The 18,905-nt window shown below is 42.9% G+C and overlaps 1 protein-coding gene across 2 annotated transcripts in view; it reads right to left on the reverse strand.

Annotated features, from left to right (window-relative positions):
* The window catches only part of orc1 (origin recognition complex, subunit 1), a 34,662-nt gene extending 15,897 nt beyond the window's left edge, over window positions 1-18,765 (reverse strand). For both annotated transcript variants that reach the window (XM_048539915.2, XM_048539914.2), the window contains exons 1-7: window positions 18,428-18,765; window positions 10,999-11,123; window positions 10,402-10,580; window positions 7,111-7,555; window positions 5,904-6,246; window positions 2,290-2,397; window positions 1,074-1,263 (exon numbers count right to left, since the gene is read on the reverse strand). In XM_048539915.2, the coding sequence (XP_048395872.1) occupies window positions 1,074-1,263; window positions 2,290-2,397; window positions 5,904-6,246; window positions 7,111-7,555; window positions 10,402-10,580; window positions 10,999-11,123; window positions 18,428-18,531 (1,494 nt within the window). In that variant the 5' untranslated portion in view covers window positions 18,532-18,765. The remainder of the gene's footprint in view (window positions 1-1,073; window positions 1,264-2,289; window positions 2,398-5,903; window positions 6,247-7,110; window positions 7,556-10,401; window positions 10,581-10,998; window positions 11,124-18,427) is intronic.
* Between the last annotated feature and the right edge of the window lie 140 nt (window positions 18,766-18,905).

Below are 18,905 nucleotides of genomic sequence, written 5' to 3' on the forward strand. Positions count from 1 at the left end.
GTTTTATAAATGACCTTAGAGTTAAGGATCCCCTAAGAAGCAGAGACTACAACATGATAGGTTTTAATATTCAGTTCGAGACTGAAAAACGTGGGTCAGAAACAACAGTGTTAAACTTAAGCGAAGGCAGTTACAATGAAATGAAGATAAAGTTAAGCAGGAACGAGTGTAAGCAAGCAGTGGTAGACATTAAAAGAAGTGTCTCTCAGTAAACTCACATCCCAGTGAAGAGGAAAGATTCTGAGAGGGATAAACCACCCATGACTAACCAAGTAACTGAAGGAGATTGTTAAGTTGAAGGAAAGAACACATATAAAGGAGCAAAAGTCAGTGATACTCCTGAAGACTGAGATAAATTCTAAATCCAGTAAAGGAGCGCCACAAAGATAACAAAGACAGAGAAAATAAACCACGAGGACAATCTAGCAAGGAAAACTGACAATATAAGCTTCTTTGAACATAAGGAGGAAGAGACAGGTCAAAGTGAACATAGGCCCCTTAGAAAATAAATCTGGGAAGACAGTTATGGGGAACAAAGAAATGGCAGAGGAGTTAAACAAACATTTGCAACACGGTTTATAGTGGAAGATACTTCGAACGTCCCATTAGTACTAAAAAGAGTTTGGGGGAGGAATTGAGTACCATCACGATCACCAGAGAAATAGTATTAGACAAAATAATGGAGGTAAACACAGAAAAATCCCCTGGCCCTGATGGCTTGCTCCTAGGATCCTAAAAGAAATATCTAACAGAGACAGTGGATGCATTGGTTCCTGTTTTCCAACAATCATTCCATTCTGGAGAATTCAGAGAGCATTAGAAACTGCCAACATTGCACCGCTATTCAAAAATGGCGGCAGCCAAAATGTGGGTCACTATCAGCCAATTAGCTGAGCATCTATTGTTGGAAAAGCCATAATCCTATTGAATGATGGAGCAGGCTTGAGGGGCCAAACCCCTGATAATATTTCTTATAGTCTCGAAGCCTTACTTAATTGGTTTGCAAATACCACAATAGACAAAATAAATTTGCTGTCATCTGCTAGTATCAAGGATTCTCACTACTGACATACCATTTTGCTTGGAGTTTTTCTCGACTTCTTTGCTGTGGCATCCGGTGTTTTAGAAACAACCCTCTTTGTTGATTTCTTACTGTACTGTACACCATCCTCTTGGTCCTCATTCTCACTGCTGTTTTCACTCATTTCTTCTTTGTCAGGAAGGAATTCATTTTCATCAGACGCTTCGTTATCCTGATAATTTCTTAATTAAAGTCAAGATTTATGCTTAGTGTAGGAATCAAACCACAACAAAGTTTACATTAGTAGATAACAAAGTGTGAAGCTGGATGAACACAGCAGGCCAAGCAGTATCTCAGGAGCACCTGCGATGCTGCTTGGCCTGCTGTGTTCATCCAGCTTCGCACTTTGTTATCTTGGATTCTCCAGCATCTGCAGTTCCCACTATCACTGATACAAAGTTTACATTAGTGTTGTGTAATTAAAAATGGTTAAGTATGAAGGAATTTATTTCAGTCAGAATGAGTTTGAAATTAAGAGCAAGTGTACCTTCAAATGCTAACTGGATAAATACACTGTACGTGATGATATATGGAGATATATAGACTATGTTTTTATTATGGCCTATGCTGAGTTAGTAAACAGATACCGACACTCAACATCTGAATATCAAGGATGGACATATTGCTGGGTACCAGGGAGCTGCAGAAATGCACATCATAGGTTTCAACAATATCTTCAGCACAGAGTTAGATAATAAGAGAAGAACAAGAAACTATAAATAGAATTTTACAGCTGCAAAAATTCATCTAGAAGCATGACTATAATTAATTAAAGTGTAAGATTTTGAACACCAAGATTTATGTAAACATGCAGAAAAAGTGACTAAATTGAAAGCACAAATTTTCACAAGACAAACTCCTCTCACCCAAGGCATCACTTTCTCCATTTCCATTCATGTATGTTGTTCTACATTGTGGGTCTTCCTCACTTAAAACTGATTACTAGTACAATCTCTTAATTCATAATGAAAGACTGTCATGACATTTAAATTTCAGGCATTCACAATCAAACAACTGGCTTTAATACTATGACTGTATAATAACAGAAATGAATCACAAGGTAACGCAATTTATTAAAACTTGAAAAGTGAACTTCAATCTAAAATACTAGACACCTATGTTTCTATCAATTATGTGGAGCATAAAACCAGAGATTCCTTTGCATGAAAGGAGAAAAAGAAACGACATTAATAATAGCAAAACCTTACTTTAAGTGCTGTTTCAGAACAGCTAAACAGCTCTGCGCAGACCTTCTTTGAGACCTTGGAGTCTCAGCGATATTTTCTATCTTACTTTCATTTTTCTTTCTCTTTGACCTAAAATGATTAAATTAGACAAATTAGACACTGTTCGATGCATCAAAAGTTGTGTGCAATTACACAAGACCAATTAAAAAAAAGGAATAGGTTTTGTACCAAAGCTTTACTTAAACCTTTAACTTAATACTGATCTATTTGAATTTCAGATGTTTGACAAAGTACTGCACATTTGGCTGCTAAACTAGATAAGAGCCCACAGTTTGGGGGCAAGGGACTAGCATGGATAGAGGACTGGCTGATGGCAGAAAGCAGAGAGCAGAGGTAAAAGGGGTCTTTTTTAGGATGGCAACCAGTGACTAGTTGAGTTCCACAGGGATTAGTGTTGGGACCACAACTATTCATGTTATTCATTAATGATCTGGACGAAATAACTACTACGTTTGCCAGTGAAAAAAAAATAGGAGCAGGGATAGCAAGAACTGAGGATGCTGGAGATAGAGATAACATAGTGTAGAGCTGGAGGAATACGGCAGGCCAGAGGAACTGGAAAGCTGGCATTTCAGGTCAGGACCCAAATCAGGATCAGGAGTCAGACATGAAGAATGGTCCCGACCCGAAATGTCAGCTTTCCTGTTACCTTGATGCAGCCTGGCCTGCATATTCCTCCAGCTCCACACTTTGTTATCTATCATTTAAGATAGGAGGAGAGATAAGTTGAGAAAGTGGAGAGGGTGCAGGAGGACTTGGACAAGGTAGATGAGGGGGCAAAGAAGTGGCAGATGGAATACAATGTGAGGTTATGTACTTTGGCAAGAATAGAGGCATTGAACATTCTCTGAATGGGGAAAGGCTTCAGAAATCTGAAGTACAAAGGGGCTTATGAGTTCTAGTTCAGATTCTCTTAAGGGGCAGGTGCAGTTGCAGTTAGGAAAGAAAATGCAATTGTTAGCATTCCTTTCAAGAGGGCTAGAATACAAGAGCAGAAATGTACTGCTGAGGCTGGAGAAGGCTCCAGTCAGACTGCATTTGGAATAATCTGAGCAGTTATAGACCCTGTATCAATGGAAGGATGTGCTAGCATTGGACAAGCTCCAGAGGTGGTTTATAGGAATGATTCCGTGGATGAACTGCTTATTATACAAGGACTGGTTGAGGACTTTGGGTTTGTTCTCAGTGGAGCTGAAAGGCAGGGGAGATCTCTCCTTGAACTTTACAGAATAATGAGAGGCCTGGATAGAGTGCACATGGAGAAGATATTTCCACTGGTAGGAGAGACTGGAACTCAAGGGCACAGCCTCAGAGTGATGGTTTGACACGTCAGAACTGAGAAAAGGGGGAAATTTCTTCAGCCAGAGAGTGGTTGATCTGTGGAATTCATTGTCACAAATGGCTGTAGGAGCCAAGTCATTGAGTGTATTTAAGATAGAGATAGGTAAGTTTCTGAATAGTAAGGGGATCCAGGGTAGGCAGGAGAATGCAGTTGAGAAGTAGATCAGCCTTGATCAAATGGCAGAGCAGACTCAATCGGCCAAATAGCCAAATCTGTTCCTACATGTTATGGTCTTGAACATACATGGTTGTAGATAGAGGGTTCTTCCAAAACTTACCCAGAAAGTACATTTACATACATATTTTAGTAACCATTTTACAAACATAAAATTTCTGGAAATAACTGAGGAGAATGGCATAAAATACATTAAAGAAAGCTAATTAAGTACCGAGGGAGAAAGGGACAGAAGGACATAGAGGGTGGGATCATGAAGTCAAGGCAGGAGGAGGCTCATACCAAGTATCAACACTGACTTGGACTACTTAGGAGATGGTTTGTTTCTGGGTCCTTAAATCTGCTAACATGCATACATTGTACATACACATATATGAAGTTAACATAAACATTTTGATTCTCCCGTGCTTGTAATTAGATTACCTCGAGACATCCAGGCTGCATGACAGAACTGCTGCCCTCAGGAGGAATGTAGGACAGGCATTAGGAGTCATATTTCTAGGAATTACTTCTCTACCATCAAGAGTCTCAGAATGGTTGGTATTTTCCAGGATATAGAGAGAAGGCTGCATGACAATATCTTCCCCACAGAAATAGAACAGTACAGGCCCTTCAGCCCATGTTGTTGTGCTGACCTATTATCATACTCTAAGATCACAGCTAACCTGCATACTCTACATTTTACTATCATCCATGTGCCTATCCAGGAGTTGCTTGAATGTCTTTAATGTATAATTCCAATACCACCATTGGCAGCGATTCCACACACCCACCACTCTCTGTATAAAGAACCTACCTCTGACATCTCCCCTATATCTTCCTCCAACCATCTTAAAATTATGTCCCCATATAACCGTCATTCCCACCCTGGGAAAAAGTCTCCAGCTATCCACTCCATCTATGGCTCTCATCATCTTGTACACCTCTATCAAGTCACCTCTCATCTTTTTCACTGCAGTGAGAAAAGCCCCAGCTCCCTCAACCTTTTCTCATAAGATCTGCCGTCCAATACAGGCAGCATGCTGGTAAATCATGTTTTCACTTATATGGTTACGTGGAGTGTGGGGGGGAGCTGGCGCATTTTCCTCAGTTGCTTAGGCAGCCTATAATTCCTCACTGCTTTGTTTGTAGCAATGCCTGAGGTAATCACAGCTGACGTGTCAACAAATCAGCATCATTTCTGTCCAGTAGTGTAGACTGTGTTGACTGTTTGAAATTTGCTATTCTTGCATTGGTCCTGATGGGTGCAAGAAGAAAAGCTTTGGCAACATGTTTCTCATGGCAACATGTCAGCAAAATTCAAATATTTTTTCTAAGACAGTAACTAAAACTCTACAGGTATTTAGGTATCTATCTGGCTTGAACGGTGGTTGAAACCATTCCAATACTACAGCCTCTGTGCATTTTACAAAAATAGCTTGATTCATACAGGAAAGTGACCACTGCCGTAACAAGAGAAGGTACAAATTGAATGCAAAGTTGGCTCTGAGGCAGTTGCCACCAGACCTGCTAAGTACAGCAAACATTTTATTAACTGACACCAATGGGGCCCAGAGTGTGTCAGTTGATCAAATACTCTTATTTTAATCACTTGTGGGATGTGGACATCACTGAACCCGTACTGTCTATAACCATTCTGAATTACTGGTTCTACATATAGCATAACTGATAATTTACTTCCTTTTACTTAGTGCTTAATTCGCCTAACTCTGGGACTTAAAGACATGCTGTCGAAATTAGTGGTTGCAACAGTTTTCTGCCTCTCCATTCTCTTTTTATCTATCCAGTTCATTCCACAAAATTGAATGTAGTTTCTCTGCCTCTCATATCTCAAAAGAAATTGCATTTCTAACTTTCTCCCAGTTATAGGAGGTCATTGATCTGAAACATTAAGTGTCCCCTCTATGCTGCCTGATTTCCAGCATTTTCAGTTTTCATTATCATACTATATGCGTCATAAACTCGCATATCTATGGAGCAATAAACTATTTTTTTCCCCTCCTCTACCTAAAAATTGAAAAGTGTGCCACTGAAAAGGTTAAAACATTGCTCAACTTACTTTTGAAAATCAGTAATTTCGCCATTCTTTCGGCACTGGCTTGAAGAGACTTGCTGCTTAATTTTTGGATTGACATGAATAGGTGTCAAGTTCAAAGTGGGAAATTTATTGTTCATCTTGTCTCCAATCAGTTTAATCGGACAGATGGTATAATTTCCAGGTGACTCATCTTGCAACTTCTTACTGGGTGAAAAAGCATCATCTGAAATACCATTTAAATCTTCTGTGTCTTTCATAGTTGCGGATTCCACCAGCTGAGACACTTTTGCAGAAAAAGCATCCCCATCACCATCTTCATCTAACAATTCTGATAAAATATTTCTTAGCTTACTCTCACTAAAATCTGCAAATGGAAGAAGGTATTTTTAAATCATTAAGTCAAGAATCACAAATACCTAAGCCTATAAAGAGCATTCTAAATCAAGAAAAATAAAATGTTTTCTGCAACACAGTCTCCAGTTAAAAGCCTCAAAGAATCTCAGCTGATTCTGCATCTAGAATCAACAGGCACAACTACTAAGCTAACACGTCCCAACATTTGAATGGCCTTCATAAATAAGGTAAAAATTTATAAGATGAGGGGAAAATTTAGCACCCATGTCTTGCAGCTATCCACAAAGAGTTCCATAACAATGCCTGCTGGGATTACAAACAGGCAGTCCAGAAAGTCTAAAAGTGTCCCTGTATTTTAGTTTGATACAGCTGCATTGAGTATTTTACAAAATCAGTATACAGGTTACATGTTCTCTTTCACAAATGACAGGTGATGCTGGATCAATTGTTAATTTTAAATCTGAGATTTTTTTTTGTTCAGCAAAGGTATTGCCAAAGGCAAGTATATAGAATTGGGACACTGATCATGATCTCACTGAATGAATGGATTAGTCTTGAGGGGCTAAATGGCCTACCTCTGTTCCTTGCCTATCATCAAACAGATGTGATGACAAGATTGAAATCACAACTACAGCCTCCATGCGTGCAAACAGCACCTGAAATCCTACAACAGGGAGAATCCCTAGTTTAAAAAGAGATCGCAAGGCTTCAATATCGTGATTGCCTACAGCCTGTGATATATTTTAAGTTCAGATTTTAGCATCCCCTCCAAAGTAATTATCCATTCAATTTCAGTATATTTCCTATAGGCATCATACGTTCTAGATGCACAAAGCACATCAAAAATTAGACACAAACTGAGCCACTCGCTTACCAGAAAGAGAAAGCTTCCTCCTAACTTTTGAACTGCCGCTCTCCACATTTTTGATTTCTGTACTCCGCTTCCTATCATTGCAACTTTTCTGACCAGACCAATTAGATTTTCCCTCATTCACGCTGGAAGCACCATGTTTGGAATTGTGGTTAATAACGTTTCTGCTTAATGTTCCATCTTCACTGACAATACTGTAAACCTCTGAGTCACACCAGTCCCCAACAACAGCATGCTGCTTTGGAACAGAATTCTCACGTGATATCTTCTGTATTCTCCGGGGTAAGGAATCCAAATTTTTATGGTGATTATTAGTTTTCTTTACGGAAAAAGTATTTTTAGGTAGCACATTAAAGCTTTTTCCATCCCAGTTTAATTTAACAAACAGTGAATCATCATCACCAGCTTCAATGGAAGGAAATGGTTCCTCAGGATCAATCTGGAAAACCTAAAATAAGAAGTTTAGATGTTATAAAGTAGAGTTGGAACTTATGTAAAACATTTTTCAATGCTGTTTATGATTATTTAGTACCAACGACCAACTGTAGCAAGACCAAATTAAGTATGGGTCTTTTTTCGCAAAAACAAACTGAACATTACCAGCTCAGATCTATAGGAGATGTTCAATTCAAAATACTCAACTTTTAAAACTTAGATTCATACTGTTTTCAGGTCAGTGCCCAAAAAAATGAATGTAATGTCTGTTTTGAATGGTCGGGTCCAAGGTACCTGTATATTGTCCATTTGGCTCCATTCTCAGAGTCTACAAGATGCATGGGTGCCAATCTAATACACCATGGCAAATAGCTGATTTCCACTGGAAATGTGAACACTGCCTGCTGACCATATTGGGATATCAACAGGCCAATCAGTTTGAGGAAAAGGTGCAAATGAATTTCTAGATCAATGCCTCAAATTCATGTTCTTCATTTTTCACCTGCCCTTGTGCTGCACAATTTCCGCTTTCAATTTTCTGAACAACTTTACAGATTAACTCTTTACAAAAAGAATGGATTCATTTGCATTCTCAAATGTACAATCATGTTTATAATTCGACATTAAGCAATTCCCAAACTGACCGCACAGATTATAGCTATTACCACATTTTACTTGAGCACAACTAAGTGTTTAACAGCACTGATTTATCTTTTGATGCCTGAGTGTATCCATACCCAATCCAACTCTTCGGGGCCTCTACAGATACACAACATCTTCAAACAGTCACATCACTGCAGAGATGCCGAGGAAAGCATGATTTTATTGCTCCATATTCACACCTTTCAAGACACTTTGAAATTCCAAGTGCATGGAGCTCGCAGAATGTTCACATTTCCAAAAAGAGGCCAGCCATGACAGAGATTTATAATTTAATACCTCAAACTCAATATTTAAGGGAGTTCCAGAGCAGACCATAAATCAAGAATGGGCTATTTTTTACTCTCCCAAACATGGAGGTGAAAAGTAATAAATTCATTCCAAATTTTGTATCGTACTTCATTAAGACTTAGAAACAAAACCAAAAGCAGTTTTTTTTTAATGAACTCGCAAGATGTGGGCATCATTGAATAGGCCAGCATTTGTTGCCCATCCCTAATTGTCCAGAGGCCAATTAAGAGTCAATCACATTGCCATAAGTCTGGAGTCACATGTCGGCCAGACCAGGTAAGGATGACTGTTTCCTTCCTTAAAGGACGTCAGTGAGCCACATGAGTTTTTCCTGACAATCAACAACGGCTTCATAGTTGTCATTATTCTCTCAAATCCAGATTTTCATTAAATTCAAATTCCACCACCTCCCATAGCAGGATTCAAATCCAAATCTGCAGTACATTACCTGAGGATTTTGGATTATTAGTCTAGTGATAATACCACTGGACCATAACCTCCCCATGTCACTTCAGGATTAATTAATCCAATTTTCAAATCATTGTGAAAACTCTAAACACAGCTTGTGAAGAAAGTGATTGGAGAAAAGAAAATAATTTTCCATGGCTTCTCAAAGGTTGCTGATGATCACGTCACAAGAAATTAAATGACATATTCTTCTAATTTGTGGATTGAAATGACCATAAAAACTGCTAATTTGTCTAAAATCCATTCATTTCACTCATGTCATCAGGGATGGAATCTTTGCCAATCTTATTTGATCAGGCTTGCATTACAAGGCAATTTTATTGCTTTTCAGGGCAGCTAGGAATGGGGTAATAAATGTATCCCAAAAACAAAATATGTTCTGATCCAAACTACGTCTTCATTACAGCCTATCAGAGCAATGCAGATGGCACTGCTACCAATCCTTCCTGCTTAGACTGCAATAATGTGAAGATAGCTCAGTTCTATTTTCAATATACAATAATAGCAGAGTGAAATCTGTAGAAATCCTGTACTTCATTCGTCCACTTCTTCAGCATGTAGAATTTAGCCTACTCTCAGAACTATTGACCAAGCTGCAACAACGAACAAGAGAAATAGTTAGTCAAAACGAAGAAGTTTCCGTTTCATCTTTATAAAACTGAAAATAATGGGAAGAATGATCAGGATAGCAATCTGGGCTACGTTTAATTGAATATCCTGAACTGAAGGGTCTGAACCTTTTCCACCAAACTTGGGTGACTGTCTGTGTGGAGTTTGCACATTCTCTTCGAATCTGCGTGGGTTTCCTCCCACGGTCCAAAGATGAGTAGGTCAGGAGGACTGGCCATGTGAAATTGCCCGTTGTGATTGGGCTAGGTTACAGGGGTATGGGTCTGGGTGGAACGCTTGAGGTTCGGTGTGGACTTGTTGGGGTCATAGGCCCTGTTTCTACACTGTAGGGATTCTATGAACTATATACCTACCATATCTGTACTGACAGTCCATGATTATACCAGTGAACAAAATTGTTCAAGGAATTGTTCAATTCCGGTTTCAGTTTCAAAAGCTTTCATTACATTTCTTCTGCCTTACAAGATATTAATTCTATAATAAAGCATATTGATAATGTTCAGCACACACAATAGTCACAAGTATATAATAGGCAGATAGTTCATGAACGGCAGGATCCCACAGGCAGCAATGACATAATTTTTTTAAAGTCAACTTGTTCAGATGTGCTGAGCTTTCTGGGTCAGACATAGGGGCATTACCATTGCACCACAAGTGCCTGAAGCAGCAATGACAGAAGTTTATACAATGCCATGGATAAAGACACTGATACCTTGAATAAATACTATATCCAAAAGCCCAGAATGTCTGACAACGTGACACTGTATTTAAAATGTCAGCCTCGATTAAGTTACCATACTCAAGCCTTACTTTTACAGTCTTAATCAGGGTCTCTGCACTGATACAATCATCACTATTAGGGACTTCATACAAGAAGACCTCCCTGGGGTGGGCCTCTCTTCCCAACAGTTTCTGTTTTGGTTTTGGTATTTCCTCAATACGAATAAACCACTGAACCACTGCAGTCTTGGTGGGATGTTGTTGGGTACCTGGGGAGAAAAGACAAGCCAACAAAAATTAAAAGTGATATGGAAAACCAACAGGCATGCTTCAAAAACAGAGGGACCAGACTGTACAGAGTTTCGAATTAACTGATCTTCAGCACAATCCAAAGTTGAATTCTTATTCACACAGACATTCTTTTGCTTGTACTCTAAATGGAATCTTTCCTGGTATAGCTACACACAGCTCTTGGTTGACCACAGTAAAAAGCAAGGACAGTGCTCCAATATGGATTTAGATAGCCAAAAGCATCAAACGTACATTGATAATTCACGAACCCATCATTTGCGACATTACTAATATTTGTGTAAATCATGTATATTTCCTGTATTGCAACACAATTTTCAGTTCACTGTAAACATTCAAAGCAGAAGCAATGATGAGGTTACATAGAAGAGTCCTTACCATCCTCAACTAACTTTAGCAATTTAGCCACATATGGTTGATCCTCATCTTCACTTTTGATTAAAACAAAATCATCAATGTTGATGCAATGTTTGGAAATTCCTTCACATTCTACCTGGATACCTCTAAAGAAGCAAAAAATTGAATTTTTACAAATCTGAAGCATTGTGATATACCTTACGTGTTTCTCAACAATTAACACAGAAATTGTACAAGGGAAGCATTTGCAGCAATTGTTTCTCTGCAAGATGCTGACAGGATTACACGACAATTGCACCTTCAATGAATAAATAGCAAACTTTTGTTTAACATTTAACAATTACAAATTCTCAATTCTACTGCTTTATTATCTTCCAACACCTGGAAACAACTATAGGGAAACCAATGGAGCAACACTCCATTCAAATGGAAATTATGCAATTTCTCATGTAATGAATACAGATAATTTTAGGAAAGGGAAGAAAAATAATTAAATAAAAACAAGAGTGAAAGTGCAAAAGCACCCTGGCAATTTTGGAATACATTATACAATTAAAATGCAGGCAAAGGGGTCAGTCATGGCTCTGTCAATAGCACTTTTAGCAGAAAGTCAGAAGTCACAAGACACCGGGTTATACTCCAACAGGTTTATTTGCATTTATAAACTTTCGGAGCACTGATCCTTTGTCAGGCAAAGTGACAAAAGAACAGCGCTCTGAAAACTTAAGCTTAAGCTTTTGGGCAATAACCTGGTGTCACATGAATTCTGACATTGTCTATCCCTGTCCAAAAACCTGCACAGCAGTCAGGTGACTGTGCTCAACTCCAAAGACTTGAACACAAAATTGTGATCAGAGATAATGGGAACTGCAGATGCTGGAGAATCTGAGAAAACAAAGTGTGAAGCTGGATGAACACAGCAGGCCAAGCAGCATCTTAGGTTGCGCTCCTAAAATGCTGCTTGGCCCGCTGTGTTCATCCAGCTTCACACTTTGTTAACACAAAATTGTGGTTGTCATTCCTAGGCAGCACTGAGGACCTCCCTACTAGGTTAAAAGTCACACGAAACCAGGTTATAGCCCAACAGGTTTATCTGAAAACAGGCTTTCGGAGCTTCAGTACTTCTTCAGGTGTTAGTGAGAGAGGTGTTAGCAGACCCAGAATTCATAAGTAAAAGATCAAAGGGCCATGCCACTGATGAGGATGTATTTAACAAACATGAGATGCTGTTAAATCTTTAATCGGTTAAAAGGTTTTAAATGACGTACACACACGCTCTCACTCGCGCTCGCGCGCACACACACACACAAACTTGTCGTCTCTCCCCAGCTTCTCTCTCACACACTCCTGCCCCCATGGTCTCTCTCTCTCTCTCTCTCACTCACACAGACACACACACTCCCGCCCATATGGTCTCACACACACTCGCTGACGCTCCCTCTCGCACACCTACTCTCTCCCACCCCCCGACCCTTGCACCTACTCTCTCATGGACACTCCCTCGCACCCCGCCTGTCTCTCTCTCAAGCCCAAACTCTCCGGCCCCAACTCTTGTCCACCCGCCCCCACTCCTTTTCTCCCGCCTCCGCGCTCCTTCTCTCTCCTGCCCTGACGTCCGTCCTCCCTCCCTCCCATCCTCCCTCCCTCCCTCCACCCCCCCCACCCCCACCCCCACCCCACCCGGGCCACACTCTCTCTCTCGCTCTCCCGCCCACCCACACACTCTCTCCCCCCGCCTCCCGGCCCCCCCCCTCTCCCCCCCCCCCCCACCCCCCACTCCCGGCCCCTAAGTCTCTCTCTTCCCCCCCACCCACCCTCTCTCTCTTCCCCCCCACCCTCCCGCCCCAACACTCACTCTCTCGCCCCCTCCCAGCTCCCCCCCCCCTCCTGGCCCCTCTTACCCCCCCCTCACACACACCCACCCCAACTCTGTTTCTCTCTCACACTCACAAACCCCAGCCCCCACTCTCACACACCTCTCTCTTGCCCTGCCACAGCCCCATACACTCGCTTTCTTCCCACCTCCACTCTCACACACGCACCCACTCTCACTTTTCCACACATACTCTCTCTCTCTCTCTCTTCCCCCACACTATCTGTCACATTCTCTCTCTCTCTCTCCTTCTTCCCTAGTCTCACTCTCAAACCCACTCACTCTCTCACACACACACAGAGACACTGTAAATCTCTGGGGTGAATTTGTATTTGCAGATATATTCTGTTTTGTTCAAAACACACACAATTTATAGACAGTCAGTCAACGTGGCATTTTTATAAATTCCTACTTTAGAAGTAAGACCAGTCTGGACTCCAAAACCCAAACACAAACAGATTTGAAACAAGGCCTCACACCTAACATGCCTTATCTGACGTAAATGTCTTTTCTACACCGACAAAACCTTTAGTTCTCTCAGGGCAGTGACCTGAAAGAAATTCAGGTACTTATATGTACATTTTAATCAATTAAAACCTTTTAACTGATTAAAGATTTAACCACATCTTAGGTTGGCTTAATACATCTTCATCAATGGTGTGACCCATTGATCTTTTAACTTATAAATTCTGTGTCTGATACTACCTCTCTAACTGATACCTGAAGCAGGAGCAAGGCTCTGACAGCTCGTGTTTTCAACTAAACTTTTTGGACTATAACTTGATGTCGTGTGATTTCTGATCGTGTCCATCCCAGTGTAACACCAGCACCTCCAGGCCATGACCTCTGCATTGTCAGAGACGTATCTGTCAGAAATTATGTTAATCTGAGGCCATGTGCACTGTCTCAGGTGGTTGTGCAAGATCCCGTATCTATTTCAAACAGCAGAGATTTCCCTAATGCCTTGCCAGTGAGATCTGTCAATTCAAACAAGTAGTTCTAAATGTTCAGTTTTGATGCTTTGAGCTTTGGGAGAATGAGCTCAGTAATAAATGGGTTATTGCTCAATGAACCATACACAGTCTTTAAAACAGATGATTTTCTAAATGCTAACATTCTCTTCTATATTCCTAGACACAGATTTACACAAAAGGTGATAGCTGAGCGTTTCTCAAAGGGGTAAATTTTTCTCTAATCCTATGACAACCCTGACACTAATATGGAATGTTAAAGGTTAGGTGTGCGGCCTTCTTTACAATCTGTTTTTGTTTTGGTTTGGAATCAGGCTGGTTTTATTTCTAAAGGAGGAATTTACAGAATACAACATTGACAGACTGTCTTCAAATTGTGGGCTTTAAAATAGAATATATCGGCAAATAGCAAATTCACCTGCTAGATATATGTGTGCGTGTGAGAGAGAAAGTGTGTGAGAGAGACATATACAGCATGAGAAAGAGGGTGTGCAAGGCAGACAGGGAGCGAGAGAGCATGCGAGGTAGGGAGGGGGCAAGAGGGTGGGCGGACAAGACAGGGAGGGGATGAGCGGGCAAGACAGGGAGGGGATGAGAGGGCGAGACAGGGAGGGGATGAGAAGGGGGGCAGGCAAGATGGGAGGAGGAAGAGAGAGGGAGTGCGTGAGACAAAAATATTGTGAGAAAGAGAGGGCGTGGGGGATGCAAGTGTGTGCCTGGAACGCGTGTATGCATGCGTGTGGGTGGGGGGGATGAAGAGAGTGACTGTGTGCGCGCATGTGTGAAAGGGAGCGTGAGTGCATGCCCACGTGGTTGCAAGACAGCGTGTGTATCAGACTGTGAGAGAGCGTGCACGCGTGTGAGATAGACAATGTGTGAGACAGAGAGAGCGAGGTGGGGGGAGGAGGGGGGGGAAGAGAGACAGAGAGAGAGAGAGAGAGAGAGAGAGAGAGAGAGAGAGAGAGAGAGAGAGAGAGAGAGAGAGAGAGACAAGATAGTGTGGTGGGGTCACCTGTAGTATGATATGAACCAAAGGTGCCTGTCCTCATGGGTACCAGACTTGGCTATCAGCCTCTGCTCAGCAACTCATCGTTTTTGTGTATCCCAAAGTCCGCTTTGGATGATGTTTACCCAAAGATCCGCGGCAGAATATCCTTGACTGCTGCAGTGTTTCCCCAACTGGGAGGAAGCATCTCTGTTTGGTATTTGTTGCACAGTGTCCAACAATCCATTGTTGTAGAGTATGCATGGTTTCACTCATATCCCACGCCTTGGGGCATCCTTGCCTGCAGCATGTGAGATAGACAATGTTGGCCGAGTCACATAAGTATCTGCCGTGCACTTGGTGTTTCTACGTGTGATGGTTGTGTCCATGTTGAAGACCTGATATGTCTTGCAGACGGTGCTACGACAGAGTTGTACAGTGTCCTGGTTGATGTTGTCCTGAAGGCTGGGTAGTTTGCTGCAAACAATGGTCTGTTTAAGGTTTGGCAGTTGTTTGAATGCGAGAAGTGGAGCCATAGGCAAGATGCTCATCATCATCAATGATGTGTCGAAAGTTGCGAAGAACATATCATAGTTTCTCCGCTCCCACGAAGTACCTGGCAATGAAGGTACCCGATCCAACGTATCCCATGTGTGTCTTCTGAGCAAGTCATTACAGTTTTCCACTGCGGCATGTCAGAACTGGAAATCAATCAGTTGAGCATTGCATCCGGGTCCTATCAACATCTTCTCAACTGAACAGATCCTGTGTATGCATTAGGTTTGTCAGTAGGGAATGGGTTTTAATATGCTTATGGTGGAAGCTAGAGAAATGCAGCATCATGAAGTTATCTGTTGGCTTGCGGTAGAGTGTGGTAATGCAGAATTCGTCCCTGATGGAAATGCCGGTGTCCAAGAATGAAATTGATTCGAAAGAGCAGTCCATACTCAGCCTGATGGTAGGATAAAACTTATTGATGCTGTTATTTCGTTGTTTCAGAGATTGCTCACCATGACTCCATAGGAAAAGACTACCATCAATGTATTTGGTGTATAGCGCTGGTTGGAGGTTCTGTGCAGCAAAGAAGTCTTGTTCGAACCTGTGCATGAAAATGTTGGCATAGAGGGGAGCAAATTTGGTCCCCATGGCTGTTCCATGTGTCTGGATGAGGAACTGGTTGTTAAAGGTGAAGACATTGTGGTTGAGGATGAAGCAGATGAGTTTTAGACATCTGGAAATTGGCAGCTGTTGGTATTGACTACTGAGGCCTTTGCTGTGATGATGTCATCGTGAAGGATGCTGGTCCCATGCTGAAGCGTCCATTGAGATGAGGATGTTCCTGGTTCAACTGATCCTTAGGTGCTGAGTTTCTGTAGGAAATCGAGAGTGTTGCGACAGAAGCTGGGAGTTCCCTATACAAAGGGTTTCAAGTTGCCATTGACATAGCCAGACAGGATCTCACACTGAGTCCCCTTGTCTGATACTATGGGGTGTCCAGGTGTGTTGGCTTTGTGTATCTTTGAAAGGCAACAGAAGTCCCATATTCAGGAAGTACAGGGGATGAGCGTGCGTAGGGTACTCTGAAGGACGAGATTAAAAGTCTTGACGAGTCAACATGGACAGTACCATCACACATGGCAACACCACCCACCACGTGCACAGCAGTTACTTATGTGACTTGGCCAATGTTGACTACACTTCATCCAAGATGCCCCAGGGTATGGTACAGACCCAAGGCTGGGATCTTGGGTTCACATTGCACAACAGATGTCCCCACCACATTCCCACTCACTCACGCTCCTACTCCCCCCGCGCGCACACTCCAACTCCCTCACTGTTTCCCCCCTACGTGTGCATACTCCCACTCTCTTCCGCCCACCCCCGCATACTCCCACTCACTCACTCTCTTCCCCGCCCGCACGCGCATACTCCCACTCACTCACTCTCTTCCCCCCACACGCAGTCTCACTCACTCACTTTCTCCACCCCGTGCTCCCAGACTCTCCCCCACACACACTCTCTCCCCCCACCACCACACTCAAACACACATACACACACTCTCACAGCTACATACAATACACCACCTCTCATCCACCTTTCTGCAAATATGCCACCCCCTATTCCTAATTCCTTTGCCTCGGCTGCATCTACTCCCAAGATGAGGCATTCCACTCCTCGTTTTTCAAGGAACACAACTTCCCCTCCACAGTGGTCAAAAACGCGCTCGAACGCATGTCTTGTGTTTCCCGCAACTCAGCCCTCACACCCCATCTCCACAATAACAACAAACAGATTTCCCCTCATCCTCACGTACCACCCCACCAACCTCCGGATCCAACGCATCATCTTCTGCCACTTCCGCCACCTGCAATCTGACCCCACTTCCAAGGACATTTCTCCCTCCCCACCCTTATCTGCCTTCCAGAGGGACCACTTTTTCCACCATTCCCTTGTCCACTCCACACTCCCCACTAGCCCCAACATGCCCAGCACTTTTCCCTGCAACTGCAGGAAGTGCTACACCTGACCCTACACCTACCCCCTCACCCCCATTTCTGGCTCCAAGAAAACCTTCCACATTAAAAAGATGTTCACCTGCACATCTACTAATGTGGTATACTGCATCCCCTGTTCCCAATGTGGCTTCCTCTACATAAAAGAAACCAAGCGGAGGCTTGGGGACCGCTTTGCAGAACACCTACGCTGGGTTCACGACAAATGACTGCACCTCCCAGTCGCAAACCATTTCAACTCCCCCTCCTACTCCTTGGACAACATGTCCATTCTGGGCCTCCTCCAGTGCCACAATAATACCATCCAAAGGTTGCAGGAACAGCGCCTCATATTCCGCTTGGGAACCCTGCAGCCCAATGGATCAATGTGGATCTCACATGCTTCAAAATCTCCCCTTCCCCTACTGCATCCCAAAACCAGCCCAGCTTGTCCCCACCTCCCTAACCTGTCCTTCCTCACACCTCAAGCCCCATCTCCTTGACCTGTCTGTCTTCCCTGGACTGACTTATTCCGCCGCCACACCCCCCCTCCCCCCGCCCACAATAACTCCCCACATACCCTCACCTTTACTGGCTCCATCCCCGCCTGCCTGACCTGTCCATCTTTCCTCCCACCTCACTGACCAACCTACTCTCCCAACCCCCAACTTCCCAGCCTCTCCACCCATCTGCTCCTTTATCTATCTTCCATCCGCCTGCCCCTCTCTCTATCTATTTCAGAATCCCCTTCCTTTCCCCCATATCCGAAGAAGGGTCCAGACCTGAAACAAAGGTTACAAGGTGTGGAGCTGGATGAACACAGCAGGCCAAGCATCATCAGAGGTGCAGGAAGCTTTCCGAAGAAGGGTCTGGGCCCTAAACGTCAGCTTTCCTGCTCCTCTGATGCTGCTTGTCCTGCTGTGTTCATCCAGCTCTGTACCGTGTTATCTAAGGATAGGCAATGTATGCTTGTCCAGACCCACATCCTATAAATAGATTAATGCCAATGAATCTAATACATGGTGACAGTACAGCCAACCCTCGTGGTAACACTCCCGGATGCGAGGGATTTAAAATTCTAGTCCCTGAGACACTGACTGGAAAAGGACCAAGCGCAGTTTGGACTCACTCATAATCTGACTGCCGCAGTTTGCGATTGATATGAAGAGGTTTTCCCAGCCAGGTGTAAACGTACATTAAACGTTCCTTCGACCTCGTTAAATATTTGCTCATTTCAACTGCGATTCAATAAAACTCAGACTATAAAAACCAAATTAAAATAACACTCGTAGATTAATCTCCAACGAACTCTGAAGAAACATCAATTAAAATATTCTTCGTAAACACTGCAAACCACAAGAATTAAAGTTGATTCCAGCCCAGAGGGAAAAACTCTCCGATTACTTCAGCCGCAGTTACGTCAACTGCGATCTCTACAACTTCCGGCCACACCGTGAAGTTTTCGCGCCATTCCGATCCACAGCAAAGTGCTCTGGGGGTAGTAAAACCGAAACAAGACGAGGGCTGGGTAGTCCGCCCGACCGCGGGAGGCGCTGGTCCCGGAGAGTCCGCCCGACCGCGGGAGGCGCTGGTCCCGAAGAGTCCGC

Source organism: Stegostoma tigrinum, chromosome 8 (assembly GCF_030684315.1).
Source record: "Stegostoma tigrinum isolate sSteTig4 chromosome 8, sSteTig4.hap1, whole genome shotgun sequence".
Classification (NCBI taxonomy): domain Eukaryota; kingdom Metazoa; phylum Chordata; class Chondrichthyes; order Orectolobiformes; family Stegostomatidae; genus Stegostoma; species Stegostoma tigrinum.